This window comes from Oncorhynchus nerka, linkage group LG20, assembly GCF_034236695.1.
Source record: "Oncorhynchus nerka isolate Pitt River linkage group LG20, Oner_Uvic_2.0, whole genome shotgun sequence".
NCBI classification, from domain to species: domain Eukaryota; kingdom Metazoa; phylum Chordata; class Actinopteri; order Salmoniformes; family Salmonidae; genus Oncorhynchus; species Oncorhynchus nerka.
The window spans coordinates 15,318,347-15,339,688 of record NC_088415.1 but is presented as its reverse complement, the minus strand read 5'-3'; the positions used below and the strand labels follow the sequence as shown (position 1 = coordinate 15,339,688).

At 45.6% G+C, this 21,342-nt stretch overlaps 1 protein-coding gene across 1 annotated transcript in view; it reads right to left on the bottom strand.

Moving 5' to 3' along the window:
- Nucleotides 1-281: 281 nt before the first annotated feature.
- cttnbp2nlb (CTTNBP2 N-terminal like b) overlaps nucleotides 282-21,342 on the bottom strand; it is a 49,137-nt gene continuing 28,076 nt past the window's right edge. The window contains 4 exon segments of the mRNA XM_029621444.2: nucleotides 282-6,136; nucleotides 6,139-7,066; nucleotides 9,902-10,009; nucleotides 11,145-11,381. Of these exon segments, the coding sequence (XP_029477304.2) occupies nucleotides 5,688-6,136; nucleotides 6,139-7,066; nucleotides 9,902-10,009; nucleotides 11,145-11,381 (1,722 nt within the window). The 3' untranslated portion in view covers nucleotides 282-5,687.

Genomic DNA, 21,342 nt, shown 5'->3' with positions numbered 1-21,342 from the left:
TGTATTGCTGGATACATCACTTTGGCATCAGTCCAGCAGCAGTGGGAGCTGTCATAGACTGGTCTACCTCAATCTGACTTTCTGTGATTCCTTGCATCTTATCTCCTTGCCTCCTTTCCAGGTGCATTGGAGGTTCCCCCTTTTTCCCAATGTGCTTTGAGAATGAAGCGAGGAGAGGAATCAATGTAAGATGAATAGAGAAAGAGACAGTCTTGACTTATTGACAGGAAACGGGTGGTTTTGGGGCACAATGCTAGCAGAAATCAGGCTATTAGACTGAAGAAATTGATACTTGGTTGGGATGTTTATTTTGCAATTGAAAAATCATATGCATAGTTCAGTTGTGAAACAATACATAAGGAAAATGCTTGCATACATTTAGAATAATTAGAAGACAGAAATGTTAAGAAACAGTTTGGGTTAGGTAACTTCCAGAAGACAGAAATGTTGAGAAACAGTTTGGGTTAGGTAACTTCCAGAAGACAGAAATGTTGAGAAACAGTTTGGGTTAGGTAACTTCCAGAAGACAGAAATGTTGAGAAACAGTTTGGGTTAGGTAACTTCCAGAACACAGAAATGTTGTAAAACAGTTTGGGTTAGGTAACTTCCAGAAGACAGAAATGTTGAGAAACAGTTTGGGTTAGGTAACTTCCAGAAGACAGAAATGTTGAGAAACAGTTTGGGTTAGGTAACTTCCAGAAGACAGAAATGTTGAGAAACAGTTTGGGTTAGGTAACTTCCAGAAGACAGAAATGTTGAGAAACAGTTTGGGTTAGGTAACTTCCAGAACACAGAAATGTTGTAAAACAGTTTGGGTTAGGTAACTTCCAGAAGACAGAAATGTTGAGAAACAGTTTGGGTTAGGTAACTTCCAGAAGACAGAAATGTTGAGAAACAGTTTGGGTTAGGTAACTTCCAGAAGACAGAAATGTTGAGAAACAGTTTGGGTTAGGTAACTTCCAGAAGACAGAAATGTTGAGAAACAGTTTGGGTTAGGTAACTTCCAGAAGATAGCAGGAGATTATTTTGAACAAATAAAAGCGTTCTTATCATTGTGCCCTGTTTTGTTAATATCATCTTATAAAACCTTAAATACCACAAATATAAGACCTATGAGACCAACAACAGTGACAAAATGTTGTTAGGTTCAGGTTATGAAACACAGTACAGTCATGTTATTAATTACTTCCCACTTGTTCCCATTTTGACAAAGGTGTAAAAATAGACGAAGGGTTAGGTCTACTCAGTTACAAAAAGAATGAATGATACAGTGGTACAGATCTGACCCCTAGCTAGTCCCCTTTATAAATAAAACGTGTGAGTTCGCCAAAAGATCTGGGAGGATTTCCAAGGTATAAAACCAGTCTGTCACTATCTGCTTTAAACATAAGGATAGACGGTTCAAACTCAATTCCAGGGAGTAAATATTAGCCTACAAGAAAGACGTTTGTTCTGAATTTGGTCCCTTTTGGAAAAAACAAGAAATTGTCCAGGAATAAAAAAAGTTGTACATATTTAAGTGTCACCTTATTATTCTATCCCAGTGTAAGGTCTGTCTCAGGAAAGGCCCAGTGTAAGGTCTGTCTTAGGGAAGGCCCAGTGTAAGGTCTGTCTCAGAGAAGGCCCAGTGTAAGGTCTGTCTCAGGGAAGGCCCAGTGTAAGGTATGTCTCAGGAAAGGCCCAGTGTAAGGTCTGTCTCAGGAAAGGCCCAGTGTAAGGTCTGTCTCAGGAAAGGCCCAGTGTAAGGTCTGTCTCAGGGAAGGCCCAGTTTAAGGTCTGTCTCAGGAAAGGCCCAGTGTAAGGTCTGTCTCAGGAAAGGCCCAGTGTAAGGTCTGTCTCAGGGAAGGCCCAGTGTAAGGTCTGTCTTAGGGAAGGCCCAGTGTAAGGTATGTCTTAGGGAAGGCCCAGTGTAAGGTCTGTCTTAGGGAAGGCCCAGTGTAAGGTCTGTCTTAGGGAAGCTTTTCCCTTGTTAAAAATCCAGTGTATTCACTATTCTAGTGTATGTAGTAGACAACACGTAGATACGACCGGACATAATGTGGTGTAATGCAGAGAGCTGCAGAGACCAAACATAACGGGGTGCAATGCAGATAGCTTCAAATTAGGCTTTTGAATTATTTGTATTATTTACAACATTGTGCTTTATTATAAACTGGATGGTGCGAGCCCTGAATGCTGATTGGCTGACAGCCGTGGTATATCAGACTGTAAACCACGGATATGACAAAGCATTTATTTGTACTGCTCTAATTACGTTGGTAACCACTTTATAATAGCAATAAGGCACCTCAGGGGTTTGTGATATATGGCCAATATACCACAGCTAAGGGCTGTGTCCAGGTACTCCACATTGCGTTTGCCATATATCACACCCCCTTGGGCCTTATTGCTTTAGTAAACTATGTTCAGAATGTAATCTGGTACAAACTACAGTGAAAGACATGATAACTTTCAGTGCAGGTACTGCTAGATATGGTGATAAGCTACAGATCAAACCAGGCAGGGGAAAGTCAGATGGGAGCATACATCTGTAAAAGTAGTGTCATGATACACCTACAGTTGAAGTTGGAAGATTACATAAACTTAGGTTGAAGTCATTGGTTTTTCAACCACTCCACAAATTTCCTGTTAACAAACTCTAGTTTTGGCAAGTCAGTTAGGACATCTACTTGGTGCATAACACAAGTCATTGACCTTAGTTCTCTATGTTCTCTTTATTATTTAGGTCAGGTCAGGGGTGTGACGAGGGTGGGTATATATGTTTTTGTCCTGTCTAGGGTTTTTGTGTGTTTATGGGGTTTTTCAAGTCTAGGTGTTTATATGTCTATAGTTGCCTGGATTGGTTCTCAATCAGAGGCAGCTGTTTATCGTTGTCTCTGATTGGGGACCATATTTAGGTAGCCATATTCATTGGGTATTTTGTGGGTTATTGTCTGTGTAGTTGCCTGTGTTTGCACTCTGTGTTCATAGCGGTAGGGTTGTTTAAGTGTTCTTTCTTCATTAAAAGAAGAATGTATTCTAATCACGCTGTGCTTTGGTCTCCTCTTTACGATGAACGTGACAGTAATTTTTCCAACAATTGTTTACAGACTTTACTTATAATTCACTGTATCACAATTCTATTGGGTCAGTAGTTTACATACACTAATTTGACTGTGCCTTTAAAGAGCTTGGAAAATTCCAGAAATTGATGTCATGGCTTTAGAAGCTTCTGATAGGCTAATTGACATTTTAGTCAATTGGAGGTGTACATGTGGATGTATTTCAAGGTCTACCTTAAAACGCAGTGCCTCTTTGCTTGACATCATGGGAATATCAAAAGAAATCAGCCAAGACCTCAGGAAAAAAATTGTAGATTTCCAAACGCCTGAAGGTACCACGTTCATCTGTACAAACAATAGTACGCAAGTATAAACACCATGGGACCGCGCAGCCGTCATACCGCTCAGGAAGGAGTCACGCTCTGTCTCCTAGAGATTAACGTACTTTGGTGCGAAAAAGTGCAAATGAATCCCAGAACAACAGCAAAGGACCTTGTGAAGATGCTGGTGGAAACTGGTACAAAAGTATCTATACCCACAGTAAAACGAGTCCTATATCAAAATAACCTGAAAGGCCACTCAGCAAGGAAGAAGCCACTGCTCCATAACCATCATAAAAAGGCCAGATTACGGTTTGCAACTGCCCATGGGGACAAAGAGTGTACTTTTTGGAGAAATGTCCTCTGGTCTGATGAAGCCAAAATAGAACGGTTTGGCCATAATGACCATTGTTATGTTTGGAGGAAAAAGGGGGAGGCTTGCAAGCCAAAAAACATCCCAACTGTGAAGCATGGGGGTGGCAGCATGTTGCGGGGGTGCTTTTCTGCAAGAGGGACTAGTGCACTTCACAAAATAGATGGCATCATGAGGTAGGGAAATTATGTGGATATATTGAAGCAACATCTCAAGACATCAGTCAGGAAGTTAAAGCTTGGTCGCAAATGGGTCTTCCAAATGGACAATGACCCCAAGCATACTTCCAAAGTTGTGGCAAAATGGCTTAAGTACAACAAAGTCAAGGTATTGGAGTGGCCATCACAAAGCCCGGACCTCAAACCTGTAGAAGATTTGTGGGCAGACCTGAAAATGCATGTGTGAGCAAGGAGGCCTACAAACCTGACTCAGTTACACCAGCTCTGTCAGGAGGAATGGGCCAAAATTCACCCAACTTATTGTGGGAAGCTTGTGGAAGACTACCCGAAACGTTGGTCCCAAGTTAAACAATTTAAAGGCAAGCCTACCTAATACTAATTGAGTGTATGTAAACTTCTGACCCACTAGGAATGTGATGAAAGAAATAAAAGCTGAAATAAATCATTCTCTCTACTATTATTCTGACATTTCACATTCTTAAAAGAAAGTGGTGATCCTAACCTACCTAAGACAGGGAATTTTTACTAGGATTAAACATCAGGAATTGTGAAAAACTGAGTTTAAATGTATTTGGCTAAGGTGTATGTAAACCTCTTCAACTGTACATGTGCAATCAACAGATTACATTTGAATCCTCTTGCCACGGAAAGACTCCCCTCTTCATGCAGCCTTTGTATTGGACGAGACTGCAGAGTGGACTTGGGCGGAGAGATTCATTAATTAATGTCCTAGAATAACTAAATGCATAATTAATAAGATCACTTTTAAACATGGCTATGGAATACAAGAAACTAGGTATAAAGATATATTACAAATCAAGATAATAAAAAACTATCCATAAATTCCAAATAAAATAAATCTTATGAATTCAATAAAACCCAGTATATTATAGATTTAATGTAATTTAATGTTAACTAGACAGTGTTTCAGACCGTTTGCTAGGTAGTGTTTCAGCTTTCATTTGATACTAAGGGGCTAATTTATGTGGTCAAAATAGGGCCTACAAGAGTTGGTATAAGTAGTGGCATTTTCTGCCTGCTGCAGGACATCCAGGAGATTAAGGCCAGGATCCAATCCAGACCGCGGTGGACCCACATTAAACCGCTTGACATTTAAAGTTAATCAAAGATGGTGGATAATAAAAATGTCTTAAAAAGGCCGTTTACCATTTGACATTTAAAAAAACAGTTCCTGTCTTGTGTGAGCATGCTTTCCCACATAAGCTCACGCGGGACAGCTCAAAGATGGCCACGTGAGAGAGGAAACACCCACTTACACAGACAGAAACCGTGACAAAACTAACCAACTAACCAACAGCTGGCTCTGGTCTACTTATCCCCTCGCTCGCTCCACCCGCCCGACCAGAAAACACGATCCTGTGAGATGTCTTGCTTTCTTTACCATCTCTGAGGTCATTTCTGATTGAGCCGACATCAGCAGCGTTTACCTTGAATGCGATCTATTTGAACCCAGCAACATTGCTTTTAAAAGCTGCATTGTTGACTAGAGCACTCGGATTGAATCTCGGGCCTAAAAGTGAGTGAACAAGTGCAAATGGAAGAGAGAAACTAGCGTATCTGGAATGAGGGAGGCCATACACTGCTAGCTGCTGGAGGAGAGCACTGGCTCCTCCAGCAGGAATAAGACAAAGCTGATCACAGATACTGATCCTAGGTCCGTTTTGTGTTTTCTCCCTAATGGTTAAAGATGGGAAGGATTTGGGGAGGCTATGCTGATCCTAGATCACTTTCTAGCTGCCGTGGCCCATAGCTGTTAGCTACCGGAGGAGAGTACCAGGTCTGGCTCCTTAGCCCCCTCCTGTCCACTGCTGCTTAGCCCACAGCCCCCCGTCAGCTCTGGGAAGAGGCTGGCCCCGGCTTGGGGGTCGGGGGAGCCTGGAGAGGGGCTCATACCCGGTTTCTTAGGAACGGGGGGCGGGTAGCACCTCTCGGACCGAGGGGTGAGGGGCGAGCGTATACCAGGGGACAGGGGTCCTCCAGGCGAGGTTTTCCCCCCAGGAGGGGAGGCTGCCAGGCTCCGATAGTCAGTCCCAAACGGAGAGCTGTTCAGTGGGGGGAGCTTGGCCCCTGCCTGCTGGCTGGTGAAACGGGACAGGACCTGGGTGACGGTGTTTCGGGCTAGCTGCTTGGCCGTGCTGTTCTCTGAGGGTGGAGGGATGGGGGTGGTGGTAGGGGACAGGTCCCGGGGGAGAGGGGAGCCGTGCTACCCTGCTGGAGCTGCTCCTGCTCAGCCTGCACCTGGAACTTATGCCTGGCGGCGTGGAAGCGCTGGTTGACTCCAGCCTGGTAGGAGGATGTGTGGAAGCCACCGGGGCTGACCAGACGCTTAGCCAGTGTGGGGGAGGAGATGGGGGAGGAGGAGAGGGAGGAAGAGGCCGTGCTGGAGGGGGAGAGGTTGGGGTGAGGGTGGCAGTGGGGGTGAGGAGGGTGAGGGTGGAGAGGGGAGGGAAGACTTGCTCCGGACTCGCTCTCTACCCCACCGTTCTCCACAGCCCCGCCCTCCTGAGGGGGGTCAGTGTCCCGTGGAGGGTTAGGGTGATGCCCGTTGACCTTTGAGACAGGGGTCACTTTAGGGTCGACGCTCGCCTTCCCATCAGGCTCTGTCTGGCTCGAGGTGGACGCCGCCGCTGACACCGCTGCTGATGCCGCCGCTGATGCTATCTTTGAAGGAGACTGTTTCACCTCCTTCACCTCCTTCACCGCAGCCTCCTGCTCCTTCCTAACCATTCCTTCCTCTCCTGCTGCCTCCAACCTCCTCCTCAGCTCCTCCACTTCTCTCTCCAGCCCCTTGCTCCTCTCCTCTTCTCGTCTGATCCTGGCTCTTAACTGTTCCCTCTCTGTGTCAAACTCAGCCAGCTGGCTCTCTGCTCTGGCCTCAAGCTGCGCTGCTCTGCCCTTCTCCACTTCCAGGGCCCCCCTCAGGCTCTCTGAAGTACAGCTCTCCTCCTGGAGTTGCAGGCGGAGCTGGCTGACTCTCTGGGCCTCCTCCAGGGCCTGGCTGGTGGTTCTCTGGAGCTCCAGGGTTAGGTCCGAGGACAACTGCTGCTGCTGGGACAGAGTTTCCTCTGCCAGGCCTACTGCCCTCTCCTGCTCCCTCTGCAGCCTACGCACTGCTGCACGCTCCACCTCCAACTAGAAACACACAGAGAGATAGAGGTTGATATTTCAACTTTCAACTTCCCTTAGCACATTTTTTTGAATTCCCAGATAGGAAAGGAATTGCATACCTGTAGGTGCATTTCCTATTCGCATGGACTTTGATAACTTCTTTATTTGTGTACAAATGTGCTTGCTACGACTGTGTTGTTGTCTCACCTAGATACAGCTATAGCACTAACACTAATGAGTGTTTTCCAACCCTGGTTCTCCAGTACCCCCAACAGTACACAGTTTCATTGTACCCCTGGACAAACAAACTTTACTCAACTCATTGAGAGCTTGATTAGTTGACAAGTTGAACCAGGTGTGCTTGTCCAGGGTTATAATGAAAATGATTAGTGTTGTGGGTACTGGAGGACTACGGTTGGAACACACTGTGCTAAATGACTAAAATGTAAGGCACACGAGTGACATATTTGAGCAGTTTTCTCGTCTGACCACATGGAGGTGTCAGAGTCTAGGAGAGTGGAGATATACCTCCACCCCCGAATACTGCAGAGTGAGATACACACGCAGTACAGTTGTGCCCAAAAGTTTTGAGAATGACATAAATATTAATTTCCACAAAGTTTGCTGCTTCAGTGATATTTTTGCCAGATGTTACTATGGAATACTGAAGTGTAATTACAAGCATTTCATAAGTGTCAAAGGCTTTTATTGACAATTACATGAAGTTGATGCAAAGAGTCAATATTTGCAGTGTTGACCCTTCTTTTTCAAGACCTCTGCAATCCGCCCTGGCATGCTGTCAATTAAGTTCTGGGCCACATGGCAGCTGATGGCAGCCCATTCTTGCATAATCAATGCTTAGAGTTTGTCAGAATTTGTGGATTTTTGTTTGTCCACCTGCCTCTTGAGGATTGACCACAAGTTCTCAATGGGATTAAGGTCTGGGGAGTTTCCTGGCCATGGACCCAAAATATCAATGTTTTGTTCCCCGAGCCACTTAGTTATCACTTTTCCTTATGGCAAGGTGCTCCATCATGCTGGAAAATGCATTGTTCATCACCAAACTGTTCCTGGATGGTTGGGAGAAGTTTCTCTCAGAGGATGTGTTGGTACCATTCTATATTCATGGCTGTGTTCTTAGGCTCACCTTGTCTTCTCTGGACAAGCTTTTTTCCGGATGCCCCAAACAATCGGAAAGGGGATTCATCAGAGAAAATGACTTTACCCCAGTTCTCAGCAGTCCAATCCCTGTAGCTTTTGCAGAATATCAGTCTGTCCCTGATGTTTTTCCTGGAGAGAAGTGACTTCTTTGCTGCCCTTCTTGACACCAGGCCATCCTCCAAAAGTCTTCGCCTCACTCTGCGTGTATATGCACTCACACCTGCCTGCTGCCATTCCTGAGCAAGCTCTGTACTGGTGGTGCCCAGATCCTGCAGCTGAATCAACTTTAGGAGACGGTCCTGGTGCTTGCTGGACTTTCTTGGGCGTCCTGAAGCCTTCTTCACAACAATTGAACCGCTCTCCTTGAAGTTCTTGATGATCCGATAAATTATTGATTTAGGTGCAATCTTACTAGCAGCAATATCCTTGACTGTGAAGCCCTTTTTGTGCTAAGCAATGATGACGGCACGTGTTTCCTTGCAGGTAACCATGGTTGACAGAGGAAGAACAATGATTCCAAGCACCACCCTCCTTTTGAAGCTCACAGTCTGTTATTCGAACTCAATCAGCATGACAGAGTGATCTCCAGCCTTGTCCTCGCCAACACTCACACCTGTGTTAACGAGAGGATCACTGACATGATGTCAGCTGGTCCTTTTGTGGCAGGGCTGAAATGCAGTGAAAATGTTTTGGGGGGATTCAGGTCATTTGCATGGCAAAGAGGGACTTTGCAATGAATTGCAATTGATCTGATCACTCTTCAGGACATTCTGGAGTATATGCAAATTGCCATCATACAAACTGAGGCAGCAGACTTTGTGAAAATTAATATTTGTGTCATTCTCAAAACTTTTGGCCACAACTGTACTCCTGCATCATTATATTCAACATTAAATATTTTACTTTATATTTCTGTATTTTTCTACTGAAAAAGGGGTAAGGGTAAGCTTTAAAAGAAAACGCAAAATGGATCATCCCAAAACAACTGTTCTGAAAGTGCCATGTGCTGTTCAAGTGATGTTCATATCAGAATCAATCATTAGAGTGTAATATATAAAAGTTCATGAAAAAACATGTTGGGAACATTGCTGGATTCTACAGAAACAGAGGCAGGAAAACACACACACACACACACACACACACACACACACACACACACACACACACACACACACACACACACACACACACACACACACACACAGCCTTACATAAATAGAGGCTTCCTGAGGGGTCCCTCTGTGTGTGTGTGTGTGTGTGTGTGTGTGTGCTGACCTTGATTGGTCAGGGACAGTCATTATCTCAGGCTTTCCTGGGCCCCAGGCTGCCGGTCAGCTGAATAATAGCCTCTTCCTCCTTGTTTCCTATGGAGCCGCCCAGCCTGTGTGTGTGTGTGTTGTGTGTGTGTGTGTGTCGGCCTAGACCCCTCAATCCCACTGAGATACACAATAGATCCCCAGTCAGAGAGAACTGATGCTACTCACAGGGACTTAAATCAGCTAGTAGTGTGGGGGCCATGGGGAACACAGAGAAGGGAGAGGAGGGAGAGAGGTGGGAGGAGAGTGTGTTCACAGATGTTTAACAGTCCCTCTTCTTATTCTGATTTTGTCTTAGACACACACACACACACACACACACACACACACACACACACACACACACACACACACACACACACACACACACACACACACACACCTGCTGCAGTAGTTTCTCCCTCTCCTTCTCCAGCATGACGGTGACATCCTCATCCTGCGCCGACTCTAGTGCGTGTCGGTGCTTCTCCTCCTCCAGATCTGCAATCACCTGCCAATCAAACAGAGGAGGACCAATCAGATCACAGATCACAAAAATAACACAGTGGGCGGATTCAATTATGCTACGTCACTTTGTTTTGAGACGACTTCGCATTGGTCTTTGAACGGGGTACCTGGCCCACACCCGTGAGGTTCCAAAACCAATGCAATTAACTTTCACCCAGTGCAAAACACCATTAATATCAACTTTCACCCAGTGCAAAACACCATTCATATCAACTTTCACCCAGTGCAAAACACCATTCATATCAACTTTCATCCAGTGCAAAACACCATTCATATCAACTTTCATCCAGTGCAAAACACCATTCATATCAACTTTCATCCAGTGCAAAACACCATTCATATCAACTTTCATCCAGTGCAAAACACCATTCATATCAACTTTCATCCAGTGCAAAACACCATTCATATCAACTTTCATCCAGTGCAAAACACCATTCATATCAACTTTCATCCAGTGCAAAACACCATTCATAGCAACTTTCATCCAGTGCAAAACACCATTCATATCAACTTTCACCCAGTGCAAAACACCATTAATCAAACCTCCTCAATACTTTCAAAGGCTTTGCCATCAATGTAAACACTTTTTCTTTCTTTCTTTCTTTCTTTCTTTCTTTCTTTCTTTCTTTCTTTCTTTCTTTCTTTCTTTCTTTCTTTCTTTCTCTCTCTCTCTCTCTCTCTCTCTCTCTTGCTCTCTCTCTATCTTGCTCTCTCTCAATTCAATTCAAATGGTCTCTCTCTCTCTCTCGCTCTCTCTCTCGCTCTCTCACCCCCCTCAGGGCACCAATAAAGAGGCTGTATCTGAGGTGTGGCTACAGTATGCCTGTCCTGGTCCAGTGTGTTGGAAACCTGGAAAAGAACAGGCCCATTGTGTCAGCCTGAGTGCCAGCTCCAGCACCCAACCACAGCTGGGAACAAAGACTGGGGCTGGGCTGCATTATCCACACACACACACACACACACACACACACACACACACACACACACACACACACACACACACACACACACACACACACACACACACACACACACACACACACACACACACACACACAAACGCGCACACGCACACACACAGGTCTGGGAGGAAGGGGTGTGTGTAAGGACGCCCTTACCCTCCTGTGTCTGCTCTCTGCGGCTGCCAGCTGTCCCATCATCCTCTCCTGCATCCTTTTGCAGTGGGCCATGACCAGCTTCAGCACAGCCAGAGGGTTGGGCCCCACCACGCTGCCCTGGGGGTCTGAAGGGGACCAGTCATCCATGGTATGGCTATCCCGCTGCAGGGCCAGGAAGGGGTCACTGAGGTCATACTGGCCATAGCGCTCCTGGACGAACGAGTCCCTGTGCTGGGCCTGGAACACACACACACACACACACACACACACACACACACACACACACACACACACACACACACACACACACACACACACACACACACACACACACACACACACACACACACGATGAGACAGTCAGTATAGAGCAGCATATCAATTCACGGTGGACTGGACATGTTTCATAAGGTATGTATGCATGCAGTCTGGTTAGCATTGAGGTAGACCTTTCTTTACTCTGAGCAGACAGTCAGGCCCAGTGCTCTATTCCCAGCAGAGCCAGGTGGCCCAGGGCTGTGCTAGAGTTAGTGGATGCTTTAGGCTTTAGGGGCGGCAGGTAGCCTAGTGGTTAGAGTGTTGGGCCAGTAACCAAAAGGTTGCTCGATCAAATCCCCGAGCTGACAAGGTAAAAATCAGTTGTTCTCCCCCTGAACACGGCGGTTAACCCACTGTTCCTAGGCCGTCATTGTAAATATGAATTTGTTCTTCACTGACTTGCTTAGTTAAATAAATAGTAGATTGAGCAGGGTCTAGCCTAGCCAAGGGCTATGCGGCCTTCTAACGTTTCTAGCTCTGGGCTAAAGAGGACAGAAAGTTAAAGTGTGAAAAACTGACTCAGCTACATTATGAAGTACTCCACCCCTTTGTGTGTGTCATTTGTGCATGTCTGAACAGGAAACACAGTGTGGAAAGGAGATAGCATGGTCCCCACCATTACTACTGCCAAGAATAACACACACGGCACCACTGTGATTTCACACACACACACACACACACACACACACACACACACACACACGTACGTTAAACAACTCGGACACACTGCTACATACACCACTCACTTAATGCTGGATATACACAGACACATATTGTAACAGGTCTGCCCCACAACACAACAATACCTCAACCATTGTTCTTTGAGTGTGGGCATTAACAGATGGCCCACCCTCCCACCACAACACCAAAGGGGTGAGGCCGTCCATACACCCCCGCAAGGGGCAGATGTTAACCCCTCCCAGGGGAAAGACGGGGTGAGTGGCAGGGCGAGAGAGTACTGTTACACACACACACACACACACACACACACACAGTGCTGAACCAGCTGAAGTCTGTGAATGTGTGTTTGCTGCAAGACTTCTCAATCCCAAACACACAACAGTAAAAAATTTGTGATGGGGGGGAAAATGTATACAGTTACATCGCAATATTATTTTAGTACGATATTAAATCGATATTTGACTCCAAGTATCCATTAGAAAAAATGAAAAGTGCTAGTTGGTTGCGCCAAAACACCTGTATCTTTTCCTTATAGATTGTTCTCCATCTTTAAAAAAATAGTGAGCCAATATGTTTTCAGCATTTTTATTTCTCATGCTCTCTCGTCTCCCTGCAGAAGACATATGGTGAGCAATACGTTGGTAACATCAGATTACAATATCTAATTGCAGTACATATAGAATCGTGAGAATCGTGAAAATTGCAATACATATTGTATTGGCACCTAAGTATTGTGATAATATCGTATTGTGAGGTCCCAGGCAATTCCCAGCCCTAGTAAAAATGGGACCATATGTGGCGGACTGCAATAGCATCGAATAGTCCCCGCGATATGCAACTGTTCAGGGAAGTCAGGAACCAATACACGCAGTCAGTCAGGAAAGCTAAGGCCAGCTTCTTCAGGCAGAAGTTTGCATCCTGTAGCTCCAACTCCAAAAAGTTCTGGGACACTGTGAAGTCCATGGAGAACAAGAGCACCTCCTCCCAGCTGCCCACTGCACTGAGGCTAGGTAACACGGTCACCACCGATAAATCCATGATTATCGAAAACTTCAACAAGCATTTCTCAACGGCTGGCCATGCCTTCCGCCTGGCTACTCCAACCTCGGCCAACAGCTCCGCCCCCCCCCGCAGCTACTCGCCCAAGCCTCTCCAGGTTCTCCTTTACCCAAATCCAGATAGCAGATGTTCTGAAAGAGCTGCAAAACCTGGACCCGTACAAATCAGCTGGGCTTGACAATCTGGACCCTCTATTTCTGAAACTATCCGCCGCCATTGTCGCAACCCCTATTACCAGCCTGTTCAACCTCTCTTTCATATCGTCTGAGATCCCCAAGGATTGGAAAGCTGCCGCAGTCATCCCCCTCTTCAAAGGGGGAGACACCCTGGACCCAAACTGTTACAGACCTATATCCATCCTGCCCTGCCTATCTAAGGTCTTCGAAAGCCAAGTCAACAAACAGGTCACTGACCATCTCGAATCCCACCGTACCTTCTCCGCTGTGCAATCTGGTTTCCGAGCCGGTCACGGGTGCACCTCAGCCACGCTCAAGGTACTAAACGATATCATAACCGCCATCGATAAAAGACAGTACTGTGCAGCCGTCTTCATCGACCTTGCCAAGGCTTTCGACTCTGTCAATCACCATATTATCATTATCGGCAGACTCAGTAGCCTCGGTTTTTCGGATGACTGCCTTGCCTGGTTCACCAATTACTTTGCAGACAGAGTTCAGTGTGTCAAATCGGAGGGCATGCTGTCCGGTCCTCTGGCAGTCTCTATGGGGGTGCCACAGGGTTCAATTCTCGGGCCGACTCTTTTCTCTGTATATATCAATGATGTTGCTCTTGCTGCGGGCGATTCCCTGATCCATCTCTACGCAGACGACACCATTCTATATACTTCCGGCCCGTCCTTGGACACTGTGCTATCTAACCTCCAAACGAGCTTCAATGCCATACAACACTCCTTCTGTGGACTCCAACTGCTCTTAAACGCTAGTAAAACCAAATGCATGCTTTTCAACCGTTCGCTGCCTGCACCCGCACGCCTGACCAGCATCACCACCCTGGATGGTTCCGACCTTGAATATGTGGACATCTATAAGTACCTAGGTGTCTGGCTAGACTGTAAACTCTCCTTCCAGACTCATATCAAACATCTCCAATCGAAAATCAAATCAAGAGTCGGCTTTCTATTCCGCAACAAAGCCTCCTTCACTCACGCCGCCAAACTTACCCTAGTAAAACTGACTATCCTACCGATCCTCGACTTCGGCGATGTCATCTACAAAATTGCTTCCAACACTCTACTCAGCAAACTGGATGCAGTTTATCACAGTGCCATCCGTTTTGTCATTAAAGCACGTTATACCACCCACCACTGCGACTTGTATGCTCTAGTCGGCTGGCCCTCGCTACATATTCGTCGCCAGACCCACTGGCTCCAGGTCATCTACAAGTCCATGCTAGGTAAAGCTCCGCCTTATCTCAGTTCACTGGTCACGATGGCAACACCCATCCGTAGCACGCGCTCCAGCAGGTGTATCTCACTGATCATCCCTAAAGCCAACACCTCATTTGGCCGCCTTTCGTTCCAGTTCTCTGCTGCCTGTGACTGGAACAAATTGCAAAAATCGCTGAAGTTGGAGACTTTTATCTCCCTCACCAACTTCAAACATCTGCTATCTGAGCAGCTAACCGATCGCTGCAGCTGTACATAGTCTATTGGTAAATAGCCCACCCATTTTCACCTACCTCATCCCCATACTGGTTTTATTTATTTACTTTTCTGCTCTTTTGCACACCAATATCTCTACCTGTACATGACCATCTGATCATTTATCACTCCAGTGTTAATCTGCAAAATTGTAATTATTCGCCTACCTCCTCATGCCTTTTGCACACAATGTATATAGACTCCCCTTTTTTTCTTTTCTACTGTGTTATTGACTTGTTAATTGTTTACTCCATGTGAAACTCTGTGTTGTCTGTTCACACTGCTATGCTTTATCTTGGCCAGGTCGCAGTTGCAAATGAGAACTTGTTCTCAACTAGCCTACCTGGTTAAATAAAGGTGAAATAAAAATATGATTGACTATTCCACTTGAAATGTTCTCTTTGAGTTAGGGTTGCAAAATTGCGGTAACTTTTCCAAAATTCCCAGATTTTCCAGAAATCCTGGCTGAAGGATTCCAGATGTCCTGCTTATTCCCTCTGGTTTCCAGGAATCTTCCAACCAGGATTTCTGGAAAACCTGGGAATTTTGGGAACGTTACGAGCTGATCCTAGACCTGTGCTTAGTCTACAGCCTTCTGCCCTGCGGACCGGAGAGAGCGATATCAGACAGAGAGAGATGGAAGTGTCAGAGATGTAACAACACACACTGAGAATTACACATGCCACCAGGGCCACTCTAGCTACCATTCCACTTCTCAACACACACTGAGAATTACACATGCCGCCAAGGCCACTCTAGCTACCATTCCACTTCTCAACACACACTGAGAATTACACATGCCGCCAGGGCCACTCTAGCTACCATTCCACTTCTCAACACACACTGAGAATTACACATGCCGCCAAGGCCACTCTAGCTACCATTCCACTTCTCAACACACAGTGAGAATTACACATGCCACCAGGGCAACTCTAGCTATCATTCCACTTCTCAACACACACTGAGAATGACACATGCCGCCAGGGCCACTCTAGCTACCATTCCACTTCTCAACACACACTGAGAATTACACATGCCGCCAAGGCCACTCGAGCTACCATTCCACTTCTCAACACACACTGAGAATTACACATGCCGCCAGGGCCACTCTAGCTATCATTCCACTTCTCAACACACACTGAGAATTACACATGCCACCAGGGCCACTCTAGCTACCATTCCACTTCTCAACACACACTGAGAATTACACATGCCGCCAAGGCCACTCTAGCTACCATTCCACCTCTCAACACACACATGCACGCACACACCTCACTCCTGCCCCTGCCCACCCACGCATGGCAGTGCATTCCTCTCCTGGTACATCACTGTTTCACAGTGATCTCTCTCTCTCTCTAATTCAAAGGGGCTTTATTAGCATGGGAAACATATGTTTACGTTGCCAAAGCAATGTAATGGCTGTATCACATCCGGCCGTGATTGGGAGTCCCATAGGGCAGCGCACAATTGGCCCAGTGTCATCCGGGATTGGCCAGGGGTAGGCCATCATTGTAAATAATAATTTGTTCTTAACTGACTTGCCTTGTTAAATAAAGGTTAAATCAAATTTAAAAAATTAAAAAAGCTTAATGAAATAAACAAGTGAGAAGAAACAAATGAACTGTAGACATTGCACTCAAAAAGGTTTTAGTAAGATAAAGACATGTCAATCGTTAAATATTGGGGGTATTTACAATGTTATTTGTTCTTCACTGGTTGCCCTTTTCTCATAGCAACAGTTCACAAATCTTGCTGCCCGGATGGCACATTGTGATATTTCGCCAAACAGATATGGGAGTTTATCAATGTTGGAGGTTTTCAAATTATTTGTGGTCTGTGTAATCTGTGGGAAATATGTGTCTCTAATGTGGTCATACATTTGGCAGGAGGTCAGGAAGGCCAGCTCAGTTTCCATCTCATTTTGTGGACAGTGTGCACATAGCCTGTCTTCTCTCTCTGCCTACGGCAGCCTTTCTCAATAGCAAGGCTATGCTCACTGAGTCTGTACATAGTCAAAGCTTTCCTTAATTTTAGGTCAGTCACAGTGGTCAGGTATTCTGCCACTGTGTACTCTCTGTTTAGGGACAGACAGCATTCTAATTTGCTCTGTTTTTTGGTTGATTCTTTCCAGTGTAACAAATAGTTATCTTTTTGCTTTTTCAGAATTTGGTTGGGTCTAATTGTGTTGCTGTCCTGGGTCTCTGTGGGGTCTGTTGGTGTTTGTGAACAGAGTACCAGAACCAGCTGGCTTTGGGGACTCTTCTCCAGGTTCATCTCTCTGTAGGTGATGGCTTTGTTATGGACGGTTTGGGAATTGCTTCCTTTTAGGTAGTTGCAGAATGTAATAGCTCTTTTCTTGAGCAGGTTGAGAGCTTCAAGTTCCTTGGTGTCCACATCAACAACAAACTAGAATGGTCCAAACACACCAAGACAGTCGTGAAGAGGGCACGAGAAAACATATTCCCCCTCAGGAGACTGAAAAGATTTGGCATGGGTCCTCAGATCCTCAAAGGTTTCTACAGCTGCACCATCGAGAGCATCACTGCCTGGTATGGCAACTGCTCGGCCTCCGACCGCAAGGCATTACAGAGGGTAGTGCGTACGGCCCAGTACATCACTGGGCCTAAGCTGCCTGCCATCCTGGACATCTACACCAGGCGGTGTCAGAGGAAGGCCCTAACAATTGTCAAAGACCCCAGCCACCTCAGTCATAGACTGTTCTCTCTGCTACCACATGGCAAGCGGTACCGGAGCGCCAAGTCTAGGACCAAAAGGCTTCTCAACAGCTTTTACCCCCATATCATAAGACTCCTGTTTTTTAATCAAATGGCTATGCGGACTATTTGCATAGTCCCCCCCAACCCCTCTCACTTTAACTATACCTACATTTACATATGACCTCAATTAGCCCGACTAACCGGTGCCCCCGCACATTGACTCTGTACCGGTACCCCCTGTATATAGCCTCCACATTGACTCTGTACCAGTACCCCTGTATATAGCCTTCACATTGACTCCGTACCGATACCACCTGTATATAGCCTCCACATTGACTCTGTACCAGTACCACCTGTATATAGGCTCCACATTGACTCTGTACCGGTACCCCCTGTATATTGCCTCCACATTGACTCTGTACCAGTACCACCTGTATATAGCCTCCACATTGACTCTGTACCGATACCACCTGTATATAGCCTCCACATTGACTCTGTACCGGTACCACCTGTATATAGCCTCCACATTGACTCTGTACCAGTACCACCTGTATATAGCCTCCACATTGACTCTGTACCAGTACCACCTGTATATAGCCTCCACATTGACTCTGTACCAGTACCACCTGTATATAGCCTCCACATTGACTCTGTACCAGTACCACCTGTATATAGCCTCCACATTGACTCTGTACTAGCACCACCTGTATATAGCCTCCACATTGACTCTGTACCAGTACCACCTGTATATAGCCTCCACATTGACTCTGTACCAGTACCCCTGTATATAGCCTTCACATTGACTCCGTACCGGTACCCCCTGTATATTGCCTCCACATTGACTCTGTACCAGTACCACCTGTATATAGCCTCCACATTGACTCTGTACCGATACCACCTGTATATAGCCTCCACATTGACTCTGTACCGGTACCACCTGTATATAGCCTCCACATTGACTCTGTACCAGTACCACCTGTATATAGCCTCCACATTGACTCTGTACCAGTACCACCTGTATATAGCCTCCACATTGACTCTGTACCAGTACCACCTGTATATAGCCTCCACATTGACTCTGTACCAGTACCACCTGTATATAGCCTCCACATTGACTCTGTACTAGCACCACCTGTATATAGCCTCCACATTGACTCTGTACCAGTACCACCTGTATATAGCCTCCACATTGACTCTGTACCAGTACCCCTGTATATAGCCTTCACATTGACTCCGTACCGATACCACCTGTATATAGCCTCCACATTGACTCTGTACCAGTACCACCTGTATATAGGCTCCACATTGACTCTGTACCAGTACCACCTGTATATAGCCTCCACATTGACTCTGTACCAGTACCACCTGTATATAGCCTCCACATTGACTCTGAACCGATACCACCTGTATATAGCCTCCACATTGACTCTGTACCAGTACCACCTGTATATAGCCTCCACATTGACTCTGTACCAGTACCACCTGTATATAGCCTCCACATTGACTCTGTACCGATACCACCTGTATATAGGCTCCACATTGACTCTGTACCAGTACCCCCTGTATATAGCCTCCACATTGACTCTGTACCAGTACCACCTGTATATAGCCTCCACATTGACTCTGTACCAGTACCACCTGTATATAGCCTCCACACTGACTCTGTACCAGTACCACCTGTATATAGCCTCTACATTGACTCTGTACCAGTACCACCTGTATATAGCCTCCACATTGACTCTGTACCGATACCACCTGTATATAGCCTCCACATTGACTCTGTACCAGTACCACCTGTATATAGCCTCTACATTGACTCTGTACCAGTACCACCTGTATATAGCCTCCACATTGACTCTGTACCGATACCACCTGTATATAGCCTCCACATTGACTCTGTACCGGTACCCCCTGTATATAGCCTCCACATTGACTCTGTACCAGTACCCCCTGTATATAGCCTCCACATTGACTCTGTACCGTAACACCCTGTATATAGCCTCCACATTGACTCTGTACCGTAACACCCTGTATATAGCCTCCACATGGACTCTGTACCGTAACACCCTGTATATAGCCTCCACATTGACTCTGTACCGTAACACCCTGTATATAGCCTCCACATTGACTCTGTACCGATACCACCTGTATATAGCCTCCACATTGACTCTGTACCGGTACCCTCCTGTATATAGCCTCCACATTGACTCTGTACCAGTACCACCTGTATATAGCCTCCACATTGACTCTGTACTAGTACCACCTGTATATAGGCTCCACATTGACTCTGTACCAGTACCACCTGTATATAGCCTCCACATTGACTCTGTACTAGTACCACCTGTATATAGCCTCCACATTGACTCTGTACCAGTACCACCTGTATATAGCCTCCACATTGACTCTGTACTAGTACCACCTGTATATAACCTCCACATTGACTCTGTACCAGTACCACCTGTATATAGCCTCCACATTGACTCTGTACCGGTACCACCTGTATATAACCTCCACATTGACTCTGTACCAGTACCACCTGTATATAGCCTCCACATTGACTCTGTACCAGTACCACCTGTATATAGCCTCCACATTGACTCTGTACTAGTACCACCTGTATATAGCCTCCACATTGACTCTGTACCAGTACCACCTGTATATAGCCTCCACATTGACTCTGTACTAGTACCACCTGTATATAGCTTCCACATTGACTCTGTACCAGTACCACCTGTATATAGCCTCCACATTGACTCTGTACTAGTACCACCTGTATATAGCCTCCACATTGACTCTGTACCAGTACCACCTGTATATAGCCTCCACATTGACTCTGTACTAGTACCACCTGTATATAGCCTCCACATTGACTCTGTACCAGTACCACCTGTATATAGCCTCCACATTGACTCTATACTAGTACCACCTGTATATAGCCTCCACATTGACTCTGTACCAGTACCACCTGTATATAGCCTCCACATTGACTCTGTACCAGTACCACCTGTATATAGCCTCCACATTGACTCTGTACCAGTACCACCTGTATATAGGCTCCACATTGACTCTGTACCAGTACCACCTGTATATAGCCTCCACATTGACTCTGTACCAGTACCACCTGTATATAGCCTCCACATTGACTCTGTACTAGTACCACCTGTATATAGCCTCCACATTGACTCTGTACCAGTACCACCTGTATATAGCCTCCACATTGACTCTGTACCAGTACCACCTGTATATAGCCTTCACATTGACTCTGTACCAGTACCACCTGTATATAGCCTCCACATTGACTCTGTACCAGTACCCCTGTATATAGCCTCCACATTGACTCTGTACCAGTACCACCTGTATATAGCCTCCACATTGACTCTGTACCAGTACCACCTGTATATAGGGTCGCACCTGTTATTTTCACTGTCATTTTACTATTTTTTTTCTTTTTTTCTTTACTTATCTATTGTTACCTAATACCTTTTTTACACTTAAAAATTGCACTGTTGGTTACCTGTTGTATTCGGTGCACGTGACAAGAGTGTGCAAAGCTGTCATCAAGGTAAAGTGTGGCTATATGAATCTTAAATATAAAACACATTTCAATTTGTTTAACACTTTTTTGGGTTACTACATGATTCCATATGTGTTATTTCATAGTTTAGATGTCTTCACTATTATTCTACAATGTAGAAAATAGTAAAAATAAAGAAAAACCTTTGAATGAGTAGGTGTTCTAAACCTTTTGACCGGTAATGTGTTT